Raw genomic sequence first — 19,892 nt, forward strand, 5'->3', positions numbered from 1 at the left:
GTGGATCTAAATTGTTCGATTGATGCAACAAATATGGTCTTTTATCTTTTTCTTTCTTTATTTTTTTTTTCTTTTGGTACTGTAATATGTTATGTTTAGCCGTTTTAAATTATAAAAAAGTAAGCTAAAATATAATCCAAGAAAGGTATGCTTACAGTTGCACCTTTTTAGAGAAATGTTCCTTCTTTCCTTCCCTCGCTTTGGATGCAGATCATCTTTATCTTTCTCTTTCTTCTTCGTTTCTATAAACCTTCGAAAGGGGTCAACTTTCCTGCTTTCGAAAGCGCGAATCTCCTGTCTTTCTCCCTTTTCCACAACCCCTTTTCTTTGGGGCCACCCTTTCTGGCTTCTGCAACGACGACGACGTGTTTGAGAAATTAAGTACATACGTCCACCTCAGCCTCAGCCTCAGCCCTCAGGGGATAACTTATTTAGATCCTCGGCACCCTCTTCGCCATTCTCTCTTATCTTCTAAAACGACTCCTCGTTTATGGACGATCTCATCATCTTCCGCACAATTTCAGCTACCACCCCTTTCAAAACTATACACAACATTTTCATCTAATATTTATTTATTGCCAATGTCAATATCTCGATGGCTTGTCATCTTACCTATGCTTTTGTGCTTGTTCCCATCTGGTTCATTGTCAATAGACGATTTTCGCAAAACGTAAGTAATCTCTTCACTGCATGTTCTCAACTTTGTTTCGGGCCAGCCAATGCCTTGTTTTCTTAAGATAATCTTAGGTGCTTCCTCCTCAGATTTGTATTCTTGCTTCTTTAGGATCTTGCTCATGTTTTGCATAATCACAGTCGTCTAAACTGTTTTTTTTTTTTTTTTTTTTTTTCATTCTCAACTTATGGATTTGCAGTAATTTGTGATTATCATTTTGTAAGACCCACTTTCTTTGCCATTGGTTTTCTGTAGATTTCGTATAGTAGAACCTGATCCTGGCCATACAAAGCTTCGTATTTCCAAGGAAGGATTGGATGTCATTGAGAGAATAACCACGCCCATTGCTGCTGTTGCTGTAAGCTTCAAAATTAGTTCTATAAACTACACACGCTTTCTAGTTATCTTTTTTGATAATGTATTGAGTGTAATGCATGATGAGGGTGAGATGACTGTAATTTGACTTGTATCTGTAAGAAAGCAGAATTTTGAACGGCTTATTTCATATTAGACTGTTGATTGGATAGTGGGTTATTTCGAATTAATCTCAAATAACCCACATCACACGAGGCCTTACAAAAACAATATTTAGCATTGAAATGTTCTTGCATTAGGTAATTGGAAGAATTTTATTTAAGTCTAAAAAAAGGATAAGGAAGATCTTTGTATTCTGAAAAAAAAAACCACTGATTTTCTAATAAGTGGAAGAGTTAGACAAAATTGATATATTGATTCTTATGGTTTTCTGGAAGGGGAAGGAAGGCATTCATTCTGCTATCTTTTTTTTGTCATGGTGTTTTTATTTTGGTTAATTCCCTGTACTTTTATTCTCATGCTGTTCATCCATGAACTACTCTCTGATCATTCTCTTTATTCCCATCTTACTGTTTTAGGTTATTGGTCCATATCGTTCCGGAAAATCTTTTCTGCTGAATCAACTTCTATCTCTTTCCTGTTATGAAGGTGACATCTGTAGTATTGTTCTTTTTGTTGATTCTGATCCTGTAAAATTTAGCCTTCTCTAAAGCTCCCCAGCTTTACCATCATGCAGGATTTGGCGTTGGGCATATGCGTGACACAAAAACAAAAGGTAGATTAAATGTCAATGTGATGAAGATGGATTCAGTGTGCACAATTTTTTATTATGACTAGTTTTTTTAACATTTAGCTTTTCATCCCAGGAATCTGGGTTTGGGGCAGTCCAATGGAATTGGAAATTGATGGAGAAAAAACTTCAGTTTTCTTCCTTGATACTGAGGGTTTTGAAAGTATTGGGAAGTCAAATGTATATGATGATCGGTACTCTCTAAATAACTTGATTGTTCCTAGTTGATGCTTTAGTCAGTTTTATTTATGCTAATTTTGTTTTATGATTACTGTTTCCAGGATCTTTGCTCTGGCAACAGTGCTGAGTTCTGTCCTAATTTACAACCTGCCTGAAACGGTTTGTTTCTCTCTTAATATCTCTTTCTTTTGCTTGCTCATGCTGTTTTATTTATAGTATTATCAATTAGGTACCCAAAGGATTCCGAAAAGAGTCTAGTAATGTTCTTATTTGAGAAAGGTTATTATATGGTATAGTTTAATAACAGAGTATTACATCTTTATCTGAAGGAGTCAATCTATTCTATAATTTCTTCACATTAAGGTATGATTTCAAGCTCCAGCTGTGAATATAGTCTAATAACAGAGTATTACATCTTAACTAAAATGGGTGCTGGTTTAACACATTTGAGGATCAGTTATTATTAACTTTCTATGCATGCCCATCATATAGATATTTTCATATGACTGACAAGGTAGCACCCATCATGTCCTTCAGACCACATATTGTCTTTGGGCCAGATGTGATTACTCTTTTTATAACAAGAAAAGAAACTATATTTAGTTATGTGCGAATAAAAAGAAGAATTAGGGTTCGTTGGGAAAAGTAATTGAGTCAGTCATGTCCTTTTGACTTCTCATACACAAATTCTTATTTGGGATTTTTTCTTCTTTGTTCCCTGTCAGAAACTTACTTTAATAAGTTTGATTTATAGTATCTGTAAGCTGTTCATTAAGTTTAAATGGACACTTATATTATGGTTGTCACTGTCTGTGTTGTTAGATTCGTGAGGCTGATATTTCTCGATTATCATTTGCTGTTGAGCTTGCTGAAGAGTTCTATGGAAGGTTTGTGAGTTGGCCATAATCCTAGAACATTTCTTTTATATTGGTTTGAACTGGCATTTTTTTCTTGTACTTGATTCTTAACCTACTTTTGTACTAACACACAAGTTATTATGTGGTGTGGTATCAATGATTGCTGCTGTAGAGTGCAGGTACTCTTCTACTATTTAACATTTTATTTTCATGTTACTCTTAAGGTTTGTATGCTGAGTTTAGTTAACTTGACACTTGTTTAGGGGAAAGATGTTGCCTTTGAACCTGCAAAACTGTTGTGGCTTATCCAACGCGATTTTCTTCGTAAGTTTGTGTATTCCTGGAAAACTTGTCTTTCACAATAGATAGTTAGTGAAGTTTTGTCTAATGCATTTAAAGTATAAACTAAAAATCCCTGGTCTAACAAAACACTCTCTAACTTAGATTTTGTTTTTGTTTCTGCTACATCTTCTCTGTTGCTATATATATAGCTCCTCTAGTTGGGTTACTCGTAGAACAGTCTATAATAAGTTAGATGTAGCACCCACCCAACGTAGCTTAAAAGGTTAGGTCTCAAGTTTGTTTCCCAATGAAGCACCTTGATATAAATGTGGGTCCTGTCGGTGATATAATGTGCTAGCCTCAATGAAAAAACTGTAGTCTAAAAAAATAGATGTAACACAACAATGCTTGAGTCAAATCTTCTAGCTGCAGATTGACTGTTTTTAGTCTAATGCTTTTATTATCATGCAGAAGGGAAATCTGTACAAGAAATGGTACAAGAAGCTCTTAAGCATGTCCCCAATTTGGATGGTTAGTTATTCGCTCTTGCATATATAAAATGTTCTTTCCATGTGTATTTGCATAATGGGATTTGATTTGGAGTGCTTTTTCTATGGCAGGTAACAGAAATATTGATCAGGTTGGCTCTACTATATTGTGTTTTGACTATTTTTTCCCTTTTCAAGTCTGGATTTTTATCAACTTCTTTTCTCTCTATATTATTTAATTAGGTCAACCAGATACGGGATTCGTTGGCCATCATGGGTGACAACAGCACAGCTTTTAGTTTACCTCAAGTATGTGTTTGTGGTTTACCTCATTGTATATTCTGCACTTTTTTTAGTCTTTATTCTAAGAGAGGTAGTTTCTGAAATTATTTGCTGGTAAGGAACTTTCTCTGTTTGTGGATTTTAGAGGTATGAGTTAATAAGTCAAGTCTATTAGAACTTGTTTGATGTAGGGTTTTTTGAAAAAATCTTGTTTGATGAAAAAATGGATTAATTGGGGATTATTTCGGTTAAATGACTAAAATATCATTTGTATTTTATTTAAAATGTTATAAATTTTTTTGTAAGAATAATTTGGTATTTTGAAGGATTTTATTTGTCAAGTGATTGTTGATGTGTTAAGGGGAACCTTTCATCAAACAAGGGCTAAGCTAGCTTCTAAATTTCTAACCATTATATTCTGGAAGAAACTTCTCAACTAGAGACCTCTTTTCTGAGGATAATCTAATGCATATTTAAACTTCCTAACAGCCTCATCTACAACGGATAAAGCTTTGTGATATGAAGGATGGTGAACTTGACCCCATTTATATTAAGAAGAGAGAAGACTTAAAGAAACTTGTTGTTTCTTCTATCCGTCCCAAAATTGTTCAAGGCAGACACCTGAACGGGAAGGAGTTTGTTTCTTTCCTGGAAAAGGTGACTTTTTGAATCTTTATGTTTTATGTGATTTTGAGCATGTAGTTATGCTGAGAATCAGTGAAATTGCAGAGCTGATTATAGATGATCTTACTGCAGCATTTTCACTACATTTTCTGTTTTGTAAACCTTTTTTATAATATTTTTGACACTTTATGACAAGACATATATTTAGGCCTATTTTTACAATAATTTTGAAAGGTAACATGAACCGAGTTAAGAAATGCATTAATGGTTACGGGAGGTTTATCCTTCGCGACTATCGTCATTAAAGCATGTTACTATTCAGATCCTCGAAGCTTTGAATAAAGGAGAGATTCCATCAACAGGCTCACTCGTGGAGGTCTTTAATAAGGATGTGACGGAACATTGTATGAAACATTACAATGACAAAATGGTTAAATTGAAATTACCCCTTCCAGAGAAATCTCTGGAAAAGTATCACCAAGGACATAAAGGGGAAGCCATGAAAATGTTTGATGAACAGCATTTTGGCCGGAATCATGCTAAGATATCTGTAGAGAAACTGGTTGGAGAGATTGAGAAGGTACGCTACTTTCTCAGAATAATTTCTTATCTTTTGTGGCCAAGTGCATGTTCCTTTTTAGAAATTTGGCACTTGTCAAGAAATGATGGGTACTGAAGCTGAAATTTACGGGCTGTATTTTTATGTGCAACTTCCAGGATTTGAGTTGGCAATGTGAAAATCTAACTTGGAAGAAGCTTTGCAGGTCTACAGGAACTTTGTAATGGCAAATGAATACCAGTCTTCAAGATTATGTGAATCATTGTTTACCCAATGTGAAGATAAGATGGATCAGCTTCAAATCCTTAGACTTCCTTCCATGGCAAAATTTAATGCGGGTTTTGTCCAGTGTAATCAAAGCTTTGAGAGTGAGTGTGTAGGACCTTTGAAAAACAGCTATGAGCATCGGATGATGAAGGTACTGTTCTTCCAGCACTTTATTTTCATTATCATTTGTTTAGTATCCACATTCGCTACTACCCGGTAGCTCAAGTGGTAAAAGATTACAAGGTCTCATGTTCGATTCCTACTGAAAGCACCTTGATTTAAGTGGTGGGTCGTGGGGGTAAGATGTTGTGTTAGGCTTATTGCTTCCTATAAGAAACAAAACTAATAATAAGAAGAAGAAAAAAGTAAACATATTTGGCTGCTATATATTTAATTGATGCAAACTTGCAGCTTTTATGGTAAAAAATCAAGGGATCTTTGAATCCTAAAAAAGATAGAATGGTCTTTTTTCTGTTAATTTCTATCAAACTTCAAATTTAAAGGAAATTCTTAATTGTAATATGCTACTGGTAAGGCCCAGTTGATGCATTTTTAGTTATTTCCATTGTCCATGTATGTTCTGTTCTGAACCAAATCTTGTTTGCTTGTCTTTTTGATTTGGCAGATGTTGAACAAGTCGAAGTCTGTGTTCATTAAGGAATACAACCACAGACTTTTCAATTGGTTGGTCACATTCTCACTGGTCATGGTTGTGATTGGCCGGTTTATCATAAAGTTTATTTTGGTTGAGATTGGGGCATGGATACTCTTTATCTTCTTGGAGACATATACAAGGTTGTTTTGGTCCCCGGAATCACTTTATTACAATCCATTTTGGCATGCTATTGTAACAACATGGGAAACACTTGTTTACAGCCCCATCATTGATTTGGACAGGTAACAATTCCATTCTTATTTTATTAACCCTAGGGGTAAAAGACCAATTTTCCCTTGATGCTTGTATAGAGTAGCATATACTAATAATACCAAGATCGTCTACGAGGTCTTACAAAATCATGTCCTTTCCAAAACTTGAAATTAACACTAGATCCTTCATTCCATGAATCTGCTAGAATTAAGAATTAGGGTCATTTAGAATATGCTTCTTTGTGGGAAGTTCAAGGGCATCTCTGGTATGTTATGAACATACACTCTTTTTGTTTTTTTTAGGTGGGCTATTCCCTTTGGTGTGGTACTATCTTTATTTGCTCTTTATTGGAGATGTTATGGAGGGAGTCATGGGCAACATTGGCTTTTACCTCTTTACAACAACAATCAGAAGGATCGCCAAAGATCAGAATAGGTACCCGTTTGATTATTTTGTTGCAGTTCCAAACTATCTTATTTTTTTAGACGTGAATCAAAAACTTAGCCCGACTTAATTTGATTTTCCTTAAGAAATCTTAAATTGTGAAAACTGTTTTGAAGGGGGTGGGGTGGGATGGATGGAGGGTTGCCAAGATCTATTATTGTACAATCAAATGGAATTATATCACAACACCATCATCAGCTGACTACAAACATTGGATATGCTTCTTAAAGTTACCTACAACATTTTCAGGGATAGTTTTTATACTGAAAATTAGAAGTAGTTCAGTTGCGTAAGTGAATTTGTTTGATTTTATCTAATTGTAACAATATTTGACAAGTGGGAATTTCAGGCTTATGTTGTTAAAAAATATATCAAACTATGAAATAACAATTGAGTATTATATTTGTCTTTCTGTGAACAACTTTTCTTATTCTCTTTTATGAGTGGAGTTTGAGATCAAAAGATTTGTTGGTAGGTTTATTTATTATAATGTTATTAGTGTTAATTTTGTTTCATTTATTTACTAATTATAGTACTTTTATATCAACTAAAATTACCTCCACAATAATTACCTTCATTTCTATTTATTGGTCTTCTTAAGTTAAAAACCAACAGATAATTCTTATCTTTTAGAAAGAAAAAAAAATTAGTTGAAATACCTTTGGAGTAAAATTATAATAAATCAACAATAAAATATATATATATAATAATGTTTAATTTTTAAAATATTTAAATTATCTGTAATATATACAAATTTTGAACTTGCAACCTCACACTATAATTTTAACATTTTATACCTTACTAATAATATAACTTCAACATTTTAAATAATTAAATTAATAATACTTTTAATTTATTTATATAATTTATTATATATATATATATATATAACATTTTATATATATATATATATATTTTTTTTTTTGTTAGTCATATCATATATATTCATACATAAATTTATATAAAAAAAATCAACCATCTTAAGTGGTGTAATGGTTAAGTATTTATTCTACATAATAAAGATTGATGTTTCGAATCTCATCCGGTGCAAATTTATAATAATTATAAAGAGGGATTAAAGAATATGTTGGTTGTTTGACGGAAGTCATGGGTTGGTAAGTAGGTGATAATAATATTGTTGTTTGTCGAAAATGAGTTGATAAAGCTCGATAAAGAGGAGATAATTGGGTAATATAGAATATGCTGGCTAACAAAAGTGACTTGGTAAGTGGGTTAAAAAAATATTGTTGGTTGACCGAAAGCTTGGTAAAGAAAAGATGGTTGACTAATAAGGAATATGTTGCTTGATTGACGAAAATGAGTCGGTAAGTAATATGTAGGTGAGGATAAAATTATTATTTTGTTTTTAACCGAAACCTCGCTAGTTCTATTAATGCTATTGTAATCATACTTGGATTCTAAAAATAACTTTTATGTGTAATATAAAAATAGATTTACTTAATTAATTAAAAAGAATATAAATTTGTGTTTAGACAGATATATATTTAATATTTTTGATTCATTTTTATATCCATTTTGTTATAATGATTAGAGTACCAGTATAATATAATATATTTGTAAGATATTATCACATAATTTATGTAACCAAAAGTAACAATTTGATACAATTTTTCTCACTTTAGTTTAACATTGTATCAGAGTCTTGTTATCGTTCTTGAGTCAATCAAGTGATAGTCTTCCGTTGTCTTCATCAATAGTTACTTTAACCATTGATGGAGGACCTTAATCATTTATTATTAATATTATTTTTTGGCAGTGGTCTTAAGTAGTTTATTTGGGCTTTTGAATTTCATTTAAGTGGATTTGTTTTCGTCTAGATGGATTGGGGATTTTGGTAGTTTGGTGGAAATGAGTTTGGTTGTTTTGTTCTTAAGTGAGGAGGATAACTTGGACGGATCGAAATTGATTTGGTTGAATTAGTTGGTTTAGAAGAATGTTGGTTTTATTATTAGTCTTGGAGGAGAGAAAAGCGGATGTGAATATTTGAATATTGGTTTGATTGTTCTTTGTTTGATTGGTTTTGGTTTTAGTTGTTTTGTTGAGTATAGTGAGTTAAATTTGGTTTGATGTTTTCCATATCTCGTGACACACGAGTTTCTTGAATTTGGTTTGGGTTTTCCCTAAGTTTGTAAAGTTTGGTTTATTGGTTTTTGTTTGGTTTGGTTGTTGTGGGTTGTTAATTTCAGTCTGGTTTTTTGGAGGAGTTTGTGAAACTTGGTTTGATTGGTTTTGGTTTGGTAATTAATTTTGGTTGGTCTGAATCGAAGAAGAGTTGTTTTTTGGTGGATGGTCAATGGATTGGGCAGAAGAGAAGGAAAAGAAGAAGATTAAGAATGATGCGTAACTTCTTATTGTCCGCGCTTTCGTTTTCTGACTGTCAAACTCTCAATGCTTATTGTTGTTAAATCGTGAGTTTGAGTGAGGATGTTAGAGTATATAATATAATATATTTGTAAGATATTATCACAATATTATAAATTATGATAATATTAATATTATATTATTTAATTTTCTTATATGTCAATTATAATGTCTATATAATAGACATAATTTATGTAACTAAAAATAATAATTTAATACAATCTTTCTCTCTTAAGTTTAAGGGTAATCATATTTGGATTTTAGAAATTAATTTTATGTTTGTTATATAAAAATAGATTTACATAATTTATTAAAAAATACATAGTATAAATGTCTCACGTTCATCAAATTTGGTGTTAAATTTAAAATACAATATCGGTTTATTATTCCTTCGCAAACCACATGTCAATCACATTTGGTTAAAGTGTTGTACTTGTATGGTTAGGTCGCAAGTTCGAAACATACATATATAATATTTTTAATTTTATTTTTAACCGTTTGAAATTTATAGGCTGGTCAACCCACAATCCGACTCAGGTATCCATTTACTCTCACATATATATTCAAATTAACCACACCTCTTGACCCGGTAATCCGGACACTTTAAAAATTAAGCATCATTATATATATATATATATATATATATATATATATATATATATATATTAGTTAGTTAAAAAAATTAAACTTATATTATTAAAATGTCATACGTTTATCAAATTTTGTGTTGAATTTAAAATATAAAGTCTTATTAACCTAGTTGGTTAAAGATTTGTACTTGTTTTGTTAGGGTGAAAGTTCGAAACATACATAATACATTTTTAATTTTATTTTTAACCGTTTGAAGTTATGGGCGGATCAACCTACAATCTGACCCAAGTATCCACTTACTCTCATATATATATCCAAATTAACCACAACTCTCGACCTAGCAATCCAGACACTTTGAAAGTTAAGCATCATTATATATATATATATTAGTTAGTTAAAAAGTTGAATTTGGTGTTGAATTTAAAATATAAAAGTGTATTTGTCTATTTGGTTAAAGGATTATACTTGTTTTGTTAGGTTGTAAGTCGAAACATACATATAACATTTTTAATTTAATTTTAGAGGAGTGATAGAGTGAGGAAATTTGGTGAGGGAATTTGGTGAGAGAATGACGTGTCATCACCTTCATTGGTTGGAAAATGTAAAAGTGGGAGGAAAGAGATAAAAGAGAGAAATTATTTGATTTTTTCAACGAATAAGATTATGCCATGTCATTCCCTCACCAAATTCCCTCACCCAATCATTTCTCTTAATTTTATTAGTTTGAAGTTTATGGGCGGGTCAACTCACAATCCGACCCAAGTATTCATTTACTTTCACATATATATCTAAATTAACCACAGTTCTCGACTTGGCAATTCAGACACTTTGAAAATTAAGCATCATTATATATATATTAGTTAAAAAGTTAAACTTATATTGTTAAAATGTCGTTCATCAAATTTGGTGTTGAATTTAAAATATAAATTTTTTTAGCCTAGTTGGTTAAAGGGTTATACTTGTTTTGTTATGTGTAAGTCGAAACATACTTATAACATTTTTTATTTTATTTTTAACAGTTTGAAGTTTATGGGCGGGTCAACCCACAATCCGACCCAAGTATCCATTTACTCTCACATATATATCCAGATTAACCATAACTCTCGGCCCGACAATTCGGACACTTAAAATATTAAGCATCATTAAATTTGATAAACGTGAAATATTTTAACCATATAACTTTAACTTTTAACTAACTAATATATATATATATATATATATATATATATATATATATATATATATATATATATATATATATATATATATAATATATTAGTTAGTTAAAAATTTGAACTTATTTTGTTAAAATGTTTCACGTTTATTAAATTTGGTGTTAAATTTAAAATATAAAGTTTTATTAGCATAGTTAATTAAAAGATTGTATTTATTTTGTTAGGTTGCAAGTTCGAAACATATATATCATTTTTAATTTTATTTTATGGGCGGATCAACCCATAATCCGCCCAAGTATCCATTTACTCTCACATATATATCCAAATTAACCACAGCTCTCGACCCGGTAATCCGAACATTTTGAAAATTAATCATCATTAATATATATAAAGATAGATATAGATATAAATATAAATATTTACTAAAATTTTAATTATTTTTAAAATTTATAAATAGATAAATCATTGAATCATGATAAAATATGCAGAAGTTTACTTGAAATGATATTAACATAATAGAAATTATTTATTTACAAAATACAATAAAACAAGTAATCATATTTTTATTATTATCTTATAATTTAATATTTAAACACTCACAAGTTAATAAAATTTGTGAATGACAGATTTAATAATTTAGATTTATAATATCATAGGCATAAACTGACCCACTTATGGTCGAGTAAATAGTATATTATCTAATTTTTATTTATATTATATAGAAAGTTTCTAAAAAAAAATATGCTACTCTAATACTATTTTGATATACTAAAATTTTAATAATGATACAAATAATTTATCAAATATTGAAGTATACTGAAATTTAGGTGAAGTATGTCAATATTTATACTTTTAATATTGAATAATATTAAAGTTTAATTATATTTTGATTTAATTTTTAAAAATTAAATTTTATAATTAAATTAATATTAAATTTATTTAAAGAAAATAAATAAATTTATATCAAATTTATTTAGAGAAATTAAATAAATTTATTAAAATTAGAGATAAATAATAGATATTTCAAAGAAAATAAATTTATTTAAATTGATTAATGGCTGTTTGATTTTGTAAAAAATATATTTATAATGACTGCTTGAATAAAAAGTAATATATCTATATGTATATTTTTTAATTTATAAACATTATTTTGTGTTTCTTTAAATTTGATTCATTTTTTTTTATAAATAAATTAACAACAAATTTAGTTAGAGAAATGAAATAAATTTATTAAAGTTAGAGAAAAAAATATACATTTTTTATAGCAAATCTATTTAAAAAATAAAATAAATTTAATTTTTGAAATGAAAATTTAATCATTTATAAGTATTAATTTTTAATTTTATAAATATTATTTTAATATTTGAGTATAAAATTTATCCTTATTCAGACGCATGTGACAAGCCAAGGCCCTGAAAGGATCACTAACAAAATACCGCATTTAGAAGCCCATTTACTCCGCAATTTAGGCAAAAATGGAATTGTGATGCTGGGATCTTGGGTCGAGACGGGTGATATTTTAGTAGGTAAATTAACGCCTCAGATGGTAAAAGAATCTTCGTATGCTCCAGAAGATAGATTATTACGAGCCATACTTGGCATTCAAGTATCTACGTCAAATGAAACTTGTCTAAAACTACCTGCGGGTGGTAGGGGTCGAGATATTAATGTAAGATGGATCCAGAAAAAAGGGATAATCCAGAAACTATTCGTATTATATATATATATATATATATATATATATATATATATATATATATATATATATATATTTAAAAAATTTAAAAAAATACAACAAATAAAAACACAAACCCCAGACCTACCCTAGCAATTAGAGGTAATCATTTCCCACCAACCCTCTCAAACAGGCCCACCCTATATCCGATTTGTCTTATTCACTTGGATTTCAAATTTAAGGTAACTCATTATCATTATTATTTTTAATATATATTCTTATATTAAATAATCGAACTAATATATCCATCTAAATCTAACTTATTGGAAGTTGATTTATATGCCTATAAACTTTTTAAACAATTTAAAATTATATGAGTGCATTTTTTATATATCCTGAATTGTATGAAAATCAAATTTTAGCGATGTGGGTTAAAAGAAATGATGAATAAGGTCAATTTGAATAAATATGATATATTTAACAGACTTGGGCTGTTTGAGGAAGTAAATTTTTGGGTTTTAGTTTGGTTTTCTCCTAAAAAAAAACTCTTATTTAATAAAAATTAAGAAAAAATTAATTTTTAAAATTTTAAGACTAATTTTCTTACGATAAATATGTGAAAGATTTGTGGATTAGAGAGATAAATGATAAGGTGACTTAAAAAAATGGATAATTTTAGTATTTAAATAGATAAAATTAATTATTAAATTGTTGATAAAATATTTGAATTTTTGGATAAAAATTAAATTTTATCTCCATAACCAATCATCAAATAAGCCCGGTATAAATAATATTTTTAGTATTAATAATTGTGACCAAATTTGTAAATAAGAAAAGTTAAAGTTTCTGTCAATTATATTATTTATTAATGATGTGTCAAGATTAGGATGATTAAGGATAGAGTACAGTCCCTTACCTAATTATTGATAGGGAGAGATGATTAACCCAAAAAATAATAATAATTTTTTTCATTTTTATCATTTTTTCAATTAGTAAAAATTATTTTCTAAAAATAAAATAAATAAATAATCTCCTATCAAGCTTCTTAAAAAATAAATAATAATAAAGCTGATTACATAAATCTTTTAAAGGTCCACTAAATATTTGTTTTTAATTTAATTTTTGTTTTTCTAAGAAAAGGAATATATATATATTTTAACAATGCTATAAAAGCACTTGACCTTGATGGACTACTGAATTCCTCTGCCATAATCGTCTTCTTCTTCCTCGTGGATATCTCCCATGGCAGGATTTACCTTGAATCTGAAAGCCGCCACATTATTTCAAGCCAACCCCGTCGAGGGACGCCGTCACTCCCTCTCCCTTTCATATCCCCGCAGCTTTGCTATTCCAACCAACAGATCATCCAAGTCGATGCTGGCAATGGCCAGTCTCACCGCTGCACCTTCTGTTCGTTCTCTCTCCGAGACTTTCGACCGCTTGAAAGCAGACGGAAAAGTTAGTATCCCGTTCCCTCTCTCTCTGTGTGTGTTTGTGTATAGGTTTAATGGTTCTGTAATTATGTTATTCCCATTTCCTTTACTAAGTAGCTCAATAGTGTGGTGGATGCTTTGTGCATTTCATCTTTCCCTTTATGTTCTGCAATTCATCTCATTTCGACGGATGGTTATGTTTACATGACTTATGATCAGTTTCTTGGTTGCTAGAATTCACATTTTAAGAATTATAGATATGAATTCTCAAATTGAAGATATTCTTTTACTTTTTTCATTAGTACATTTTGATGGTCTGTCAAAAGATTTTATTTTGTTTGGATTTTACCAATTATTGATTGGACCAGGTATAAGGCCATTAAGATGATTTTGCCACTCAAATGTGACTGAGAGTTAGAATCAAGGTCTCAAGAGAGAAATGTTTTTAAAGTTATGCTACTAGTTTGTAGATCATGGACATTAGAAATTCATTTGGTTACCAATATTTAGAAGCCTTTATGATGAGATACCAAATTTCTATGCTTCCATTCTCTAAACAAGTTCCAATTCCTGAATATGTGGTTGATGATATGGTTTTACTACCATTCTTATGGGTATTCTAATACGGGTAAACAATGAAACTGAATATGATGTCTATATAACTTTGATAACAGGTGGCATTTATTCCATATATTACTGCTGGTGATCCTGATCTGTCAACAACAGCAGAAGCACTTAAAATCCTTGATTCTTGTGGATCAGACATTATAGAATTAGGTGTTCCATACTCTGACCCCTTGGCAGATGGACCAGTTATACAGGTGATACAAGGATATTTTCATCCATTTTTTCTATAAACTACTAGTGTTTTCCAAACTCAATGTTAACCTACAAAATCTACTTGTTTGATAGGCTGCCACTACTCGTGCTTTGGCTAAAGGAACAAATCTAGATTCAATCATTTCAATGCTGAGAGAGGTAGAAGTTCTATCACTACACTTTGCTTTCTACCTCATCTGAAAAGAGAAGAAATATGCTTTAGTTTTGCAGAATAATGATCTACATCCTTATCTGTGGTTACTTGAATATCTGAAATTCTTTATTGAAGTAAAGTATTCACATATATGTGTATCAAGTTGTGCTCACAAAAGTTGCCACAGATAATACCACATATATGCCAAAGATTGTCTTCAGACTACAGCTTGAACATGGTCGGGGCTATAAATCTATATGCAGCAATGATGTAATAATTAATTTTTTACATAGACATTCATGTTGAATCTCAGAACTATATCCCCAAAATGATGATAAAACTGTATCGATTTGACTAACCTAATGTATGTACCCTACGTTCTGTTATGCTTGTAACCTTTTTTGTAAATGTACAATGTTGTTGCCCCTAATTCCCTTATACTAAAGAAATGTTTTGCCTATCCAATACTTAGAAGCTTTTAACTGTTCATGTTTTATACAAAGATTAGACCTGTTAACATGCTTTACCCAACATGGACTTATTATGTATGTCTTTACTGAAACAGGTGATACCACAATTATCATGTCCAGTTGCATTGTTTACGTATTACAACCCCATACTTAAGCGTGGAATTGAGAAGTTCATGGAAACTATCAGAGACGTTGGTGTACATGGTAAATTGGTTAGCCATAATATTCTGGACTTCAAAAACTTTAGTTGATCTTCCTCTTTTACTATTTGAAATTATGAAGAAAAATGATAAAATCATCTGTAAATGCAATTCCTATTACCAGTCTGATACTTTTTGATGAGGAACTATTTTGATTTGTTTCTTATATTCAATGCCTAAAAGCCTCCTTGATCAAGGCCTTGTTTCATGTGATTTGAGATTAATTTCATATATAATCCCACTATCCAATCTAGATCTACTCATCAATCACATCATCATCCAAAATACCATCTATCTTTAAAGAAATCATTATAAATTTATACCCCTAATGTTTTTTACCCAAATAACCTAATTTAAGCCTAGATCAAACAAGGCCCATGCATTGGTGTGGGTAAGATAAGTGATTGGAAAATAATATTGCTTTTTCTTTCAATTGCATCTTTGCCTGCAAAAATAATTCTCTGCAAATTTACATAGATGTGTCTATGCAATCGTTAGCTTCAAAATGTCTATGTAACCCACAGAACAATGTCTTAAAATCCTTTCTATGCTTTGATTCATTGCTTATTTTCAGGACTTGTGGTCCCTGATGTTCCTTTGGAGGAGGCAGATATCTTGAGACGGGAAGCTGTCAAGAATAATATTGAATTGGTTAGTTTTCGTGAGAACAGCTATATTATTTGTGCCAAGTACACATACATATATTTGCCCCAATTAATACCTTGTTTAAATTAATTGAGTTTTAAAGGATGTTGGAGATTAAGATCAATAAAATTGTCATTATATATTATCCTTGTGAGTCTATGAACAGGCCTGATCCTCTCTAAAACCAAAGGTCAATATAACATCTCTCTGGTTCTTATGTTCTTCTACATTGCTTGTACAAGATGATCCAAATTAGGACTCTTCAACAGAATGGATAAAACTGTTAATATTTCTCTTCTTCTGGAATGAAATAACCTCCATAGGTCTTGACATCTATTTGACAAGGCCCTGATCATGCTGATCTCTTACTGAGTCTGAGCCATGATATTATTTTGTTAACTGAAATCTTTCTTTGCCACCACAATCAACGTGAAAATCGCATCTTCCATGAGTCGTGATTATATTAATTCAAATTCAGGTCTGATATTGACTTCTTACTTAACCTTTGATTTTCTTGGGTGGGCAAGTGATTATATTAAGAGACATTTGGAAATTGCTCCAAGTGATTCCTTCTGCTGCTGTATTTTTTCTGGGGAATAAATTTGTAATATCTTCAATTAGTAGTAGTAGTTGAGAACTTGAACTTAGAATTTGTACTCTCCTATTGAGTTATTTTAGTTGGGAAATTAGTTTGTAGGATGGTTACATGGATTTGATGAGCTTAATTACATGTTTCCTGAATTGGATCTTGGTTTACTTAGGTCCTTTTGACAACACCTACTACACCAACAGAAAGAATGAAAGCCATTGTTGAAGCTTCGGAAGGATTTGTGTATCTGGTAAGGTCTTTCATAATAAATATTATTCAATCAGAATAACTTTTAATAAAAGGAATTTGGTCCTCTTATGGAATAAGCTTTTGCTGATGGTTGTATCTATTAATGATGAACCAAACCTAGTTGTTGCCAAAATATAACCCTCGTGTTTAAAAGAAGAAACTCTGTTTACAGGTGAGTACAGTTGGAGTGACTGGAGCTCGTGCCACGGTTAGTGGTCAAGTTCAAAACCTTCTGCAGGATATTAAAAAGGTTAGTTTTTTTATGCCTACCAATGATACATATATATATTGAAAGCAAAGAAGATGTTAATATTGTGTGGAATTTGCAGACAACAAATAAGCCGGTGGCAGTTGGGTTTGGGATATCGACCCCTGAGCAGGTGAAGCAGACGGCTGCATGGGGTGCAGACGGTGTGATCGTGGGGAGTGCGATGGTGAGGCTTCTTGGTGAAGCAAAATCCCCACAAGATGGATTGAAAGCCTTGGAAGAATTCACCAAATCACTCAAAGCTCCTCTTCTTTGATCTAATCATCTTATATATATATTATGTACTAATTATTAAATAAGGAAAGAGGGAAAAAAGGACTATAGTTTTGTTTTTCCCATGTCTTTAAGTTTCTTGTAAAAACATTTTCTTTCTTTTCTTTCTCAATTACAGAATTTTACAATTCTCTTTTTTATTCTTTCAATTCTTTTTATTGTTTTTCCCTTGAATGCTTTTGCCCTGTTCTTTTTCCTTCAAAAAAATTGTGTCATTATGAATATTGGAATTCATGACTTTGAGTATCCTAAGTTGATATGTTTTATACCCGGGGACTGTAAAATAAATTAATATGTATTTATACATAATAATTTTTAAATATATTTATGTATTAGTATATATAATTTTAAGTGGTGTTCCAAAATATAAAAGAATAAATATTTTGAAGGGAGGAATTTTAAATAGAGAGATTTTCAAATAGCAATATTTGAAATGAGAAACAAAAATCAGGCTTACCACAAACCAAGCAATATTTAAAGGTTCATTTGATTTTGAGTTTTTCTAGTAAAAAATTATGAATGTTTTAAAAAGAAATATTGTTTGTAAAAAATAGTAATAGATTAAATATTTTCTTGTATTTAAAATTTTAATTTAATTAAAATAAGATTATTTTAATTGATTAATTATATAATTTATCTAGCAAATCATTAATTCAACCAAAATATTAAAATATGTATACTTTACTTTAAAATTTAATTTTTAAACATAAAAATTTATAATAAATCAACTAATTAAAAACTAAAGTAATATTTTTTTCATCCTAAAAAAATTTTAAAACAAAGAACTAATAAACACCCCCAAATAACCCACACATCAAACAAGACCTTAATGTTGCAGTAAATTAATTGTCATTATTAATAGAAAGAAAAGAAGAAGAAAAAAAAGTGGATTCTCCTTTTTTGAGTGGAAGAATGAAAAAGTCGCCGCCCTCTTTCTTTGTTTGTTTTTATTTGATATTATTATTATGATTATGTATATCTTTCTTGTTTGCTCTCAAATACCCGCGGAAGAAAAACTGATAGAAAGTTTTCACACTTCTCATTCATGAGGAGGAGGAGGACTATTCAAAAGCCGGCCTCTTTTTCTGTTTTGTCTTTATATGTAGCAGCTATTTTACTCTCCTCCCACCACCTTCATAGATTGCTTCTATAGAGAGAAGAAAGAAAGAGCTTTTGTTGTTGTTGTTGCCAAATCCTTTATTCTCCATCCCATCCCATGGCTGACGGCGGCACAACTAACAATTTTTTTGAACAAATCCTAGCCTACCCATCACCAGCAGCAACACCCATGATGCTGCAACTGAGCTCCGGCCATGGTGGTGGTGGTGGATTTCATGGTGGAGTTATGAAGGTTGATGATCAAGCTTCAGGAAGTGGAGGAGGCCGAACAAATTCGTATATGAAAACTGTAGTGGTGAGGCATCAGCAGCAGCAACAACATCATCATCAGACGACGACAACAACAACAACAAGAACAGGTGCAGGAGTCGTGAACAAGGGGGGAAGGGTTCGGGCCAGACGAGGACAAGCAACTGATCCACACAGCATAGCTGAGAGGGTAATTTTATTTATTTATTTATTCATTCATTAACTTCTATCTTTTGGTTTGGTTTGGTTGGTCAGGGGTTTCATTCCTTCATTACTTCTTTACACAGTTACGCAGAGAAAGAATAGCTGAAAGAATCAGGGCATTACAGGAATTGGTACCTACTATCAACAAGGTGGCTCTTCACTCTATCTGTCTGTCTGTCAGTCATATTTTACTTGATGATAGATAACATGTTAATTGTCTGTCCCTTTTAATTTGCAGACAGATAGAGCTGTGATGATGGATGAAATTCTTGATTATGTCAAATTCCTGCAACTCCAGGTTAAGGTAAATTCTTGATTTCTTCTTCTTCTTCTTTCTTTTTTTGTAATGAATCTAATAATAATCTCTTCCTTGTTTGGATTAGGTTTTGAGCATTAGTAGATTGGGTGGTGGTGGTGGAGCAGCTGTTCCGCTTATATTGGAACAAGGGGGGGATGAAACCGAATCGTGTTTAAGCAATGATGGAACAACAGAGAAACAAGTTGTCAAGCTCATGGAAGAAAACAACATTGGGGCTGCAATGCAGTTTCTTCACTCAAAGGCACTTTGCATTATGCCCATAACAACAACAATCAAATGTCACTCTACCCTTCCTCCTCCTGCCTTTTTGAATTCTTAGTAATAATACTAGTAGTAGTGCTCAGTGGGTAATTGACAAGATAAGCACTTTTGGTCTAAATAGTGGAATTCTACTTAATTTCTTATTGGAAGAAGAAGAAGAAAAAGATGGTGGTCAACTACTTTACTTA

The 19,892-nt window shown here is 31.0% G+C and overlaps 3 protein-coding genes across 3 annotated transcripts; all 3 read left to right on the plus strand.

Moving 5' to 3' along the window:
* Window positions 1-187: 187 nt before the first annotated feature.
* LOC124932661 (guanylate-binding protein 4-like) lies at window positions 188-6,900 on the plus strand. Its single transcript, XM_047473323.1, has 18 exons — window positions 188-670; window positions 929-1,031; window positions 1,567-1,636; window positions 1,725-1,763; window positions 1,855-1,972; window positions 2,060-2,117; window positions 2,781-2,845; window positions 2,988-2,994; window positions 3,079-3,139; window positions 3,569-3,628; window positions 3,718-3,737; window positions 3,829-3,894; window positions 4,357-4,524; window positions 4,814-5,071; window positions 5,256-5,468; window positions 5,943-6,214; window positions 6,488-6,620; window positions 6,746-6,900. Exons 1-17 carry the CDS (start codon window positions 582-584, stop codon window positions 6,618-6,620), a joined length of 1,800 nt encoding a protein of 599 aa, XP_047329279.1. The 5' UTR covers window positions 188-581; the 3' UTR covers window positions 6,746-6,900.
* Window positions 6,901-13,648: 6,748 nt separating this feature from the next.
* Window positions 13,649-17,692, plus strand: LOC124929560 (tryptophan synthase alpha chain-like). The gene is made up of 8 exons (XM_047469955.1): window positions 13,649-13,910; window positions 14,560-14,706; window positions 14,798-14,863; window positions 15,424-15,532; window positions 16,103-16,179; window positions 16,935-17,012; window positions 17,184-17,261; window positions 17,341-17,692. The coding sequence occupies exons 1-8, from the start codon at window positions 13,695-13,697 to the stop codon at window positions 17,533-17,535; spliced, it is 966 nt and encodes a 321-aa protein (XP_047325911.1). The 5' UTR covers window positions 13,649-13,694; the 3' UTR covers window positions 17,536-17,692.
* An 870-nt stretch (window positions 17,693-18,562) lies between these two features.
* Window positions 18,563-19,865, plus strand: LOC124932327 (transcription factor bHLH7-like). Its single transcript, XM_047472948.1, has 4 exons — window positions 18,563-19,110; window positions 19,208-19,273; window positions 19,363-19,428; window positions 19,508-19,865. The coding sequence occupies exons 1-4, from the start codon at window positions 18,769-18,771 to the stop codon at window positions 19,760-19,762; spliced, it is 729 nt and encodes a 242-aa protein (XP_047328904.1). The 5' UTR covers window positions 18,563-18,768; the 3' UTR covers window positions 19,763-19,865.
* Window positions 19,866-19,892: the final 27 nt, after the last annotated feature.

Source organism: Impatiens glandulifera, chromosome 3 (genome assembly GCF_907164915.1).
Source record: "Impatiens glandulifera chromosome 3, dImpGla2.1, whole genome shotgun sequence".
Classification (NCBI taxonomy): Eukaryota; Viridiplantae; Streptophyta; class Magnoliopsida; order Ericales; family Balsaminaceae; genus Impatiens; species Impatiens glandulifera.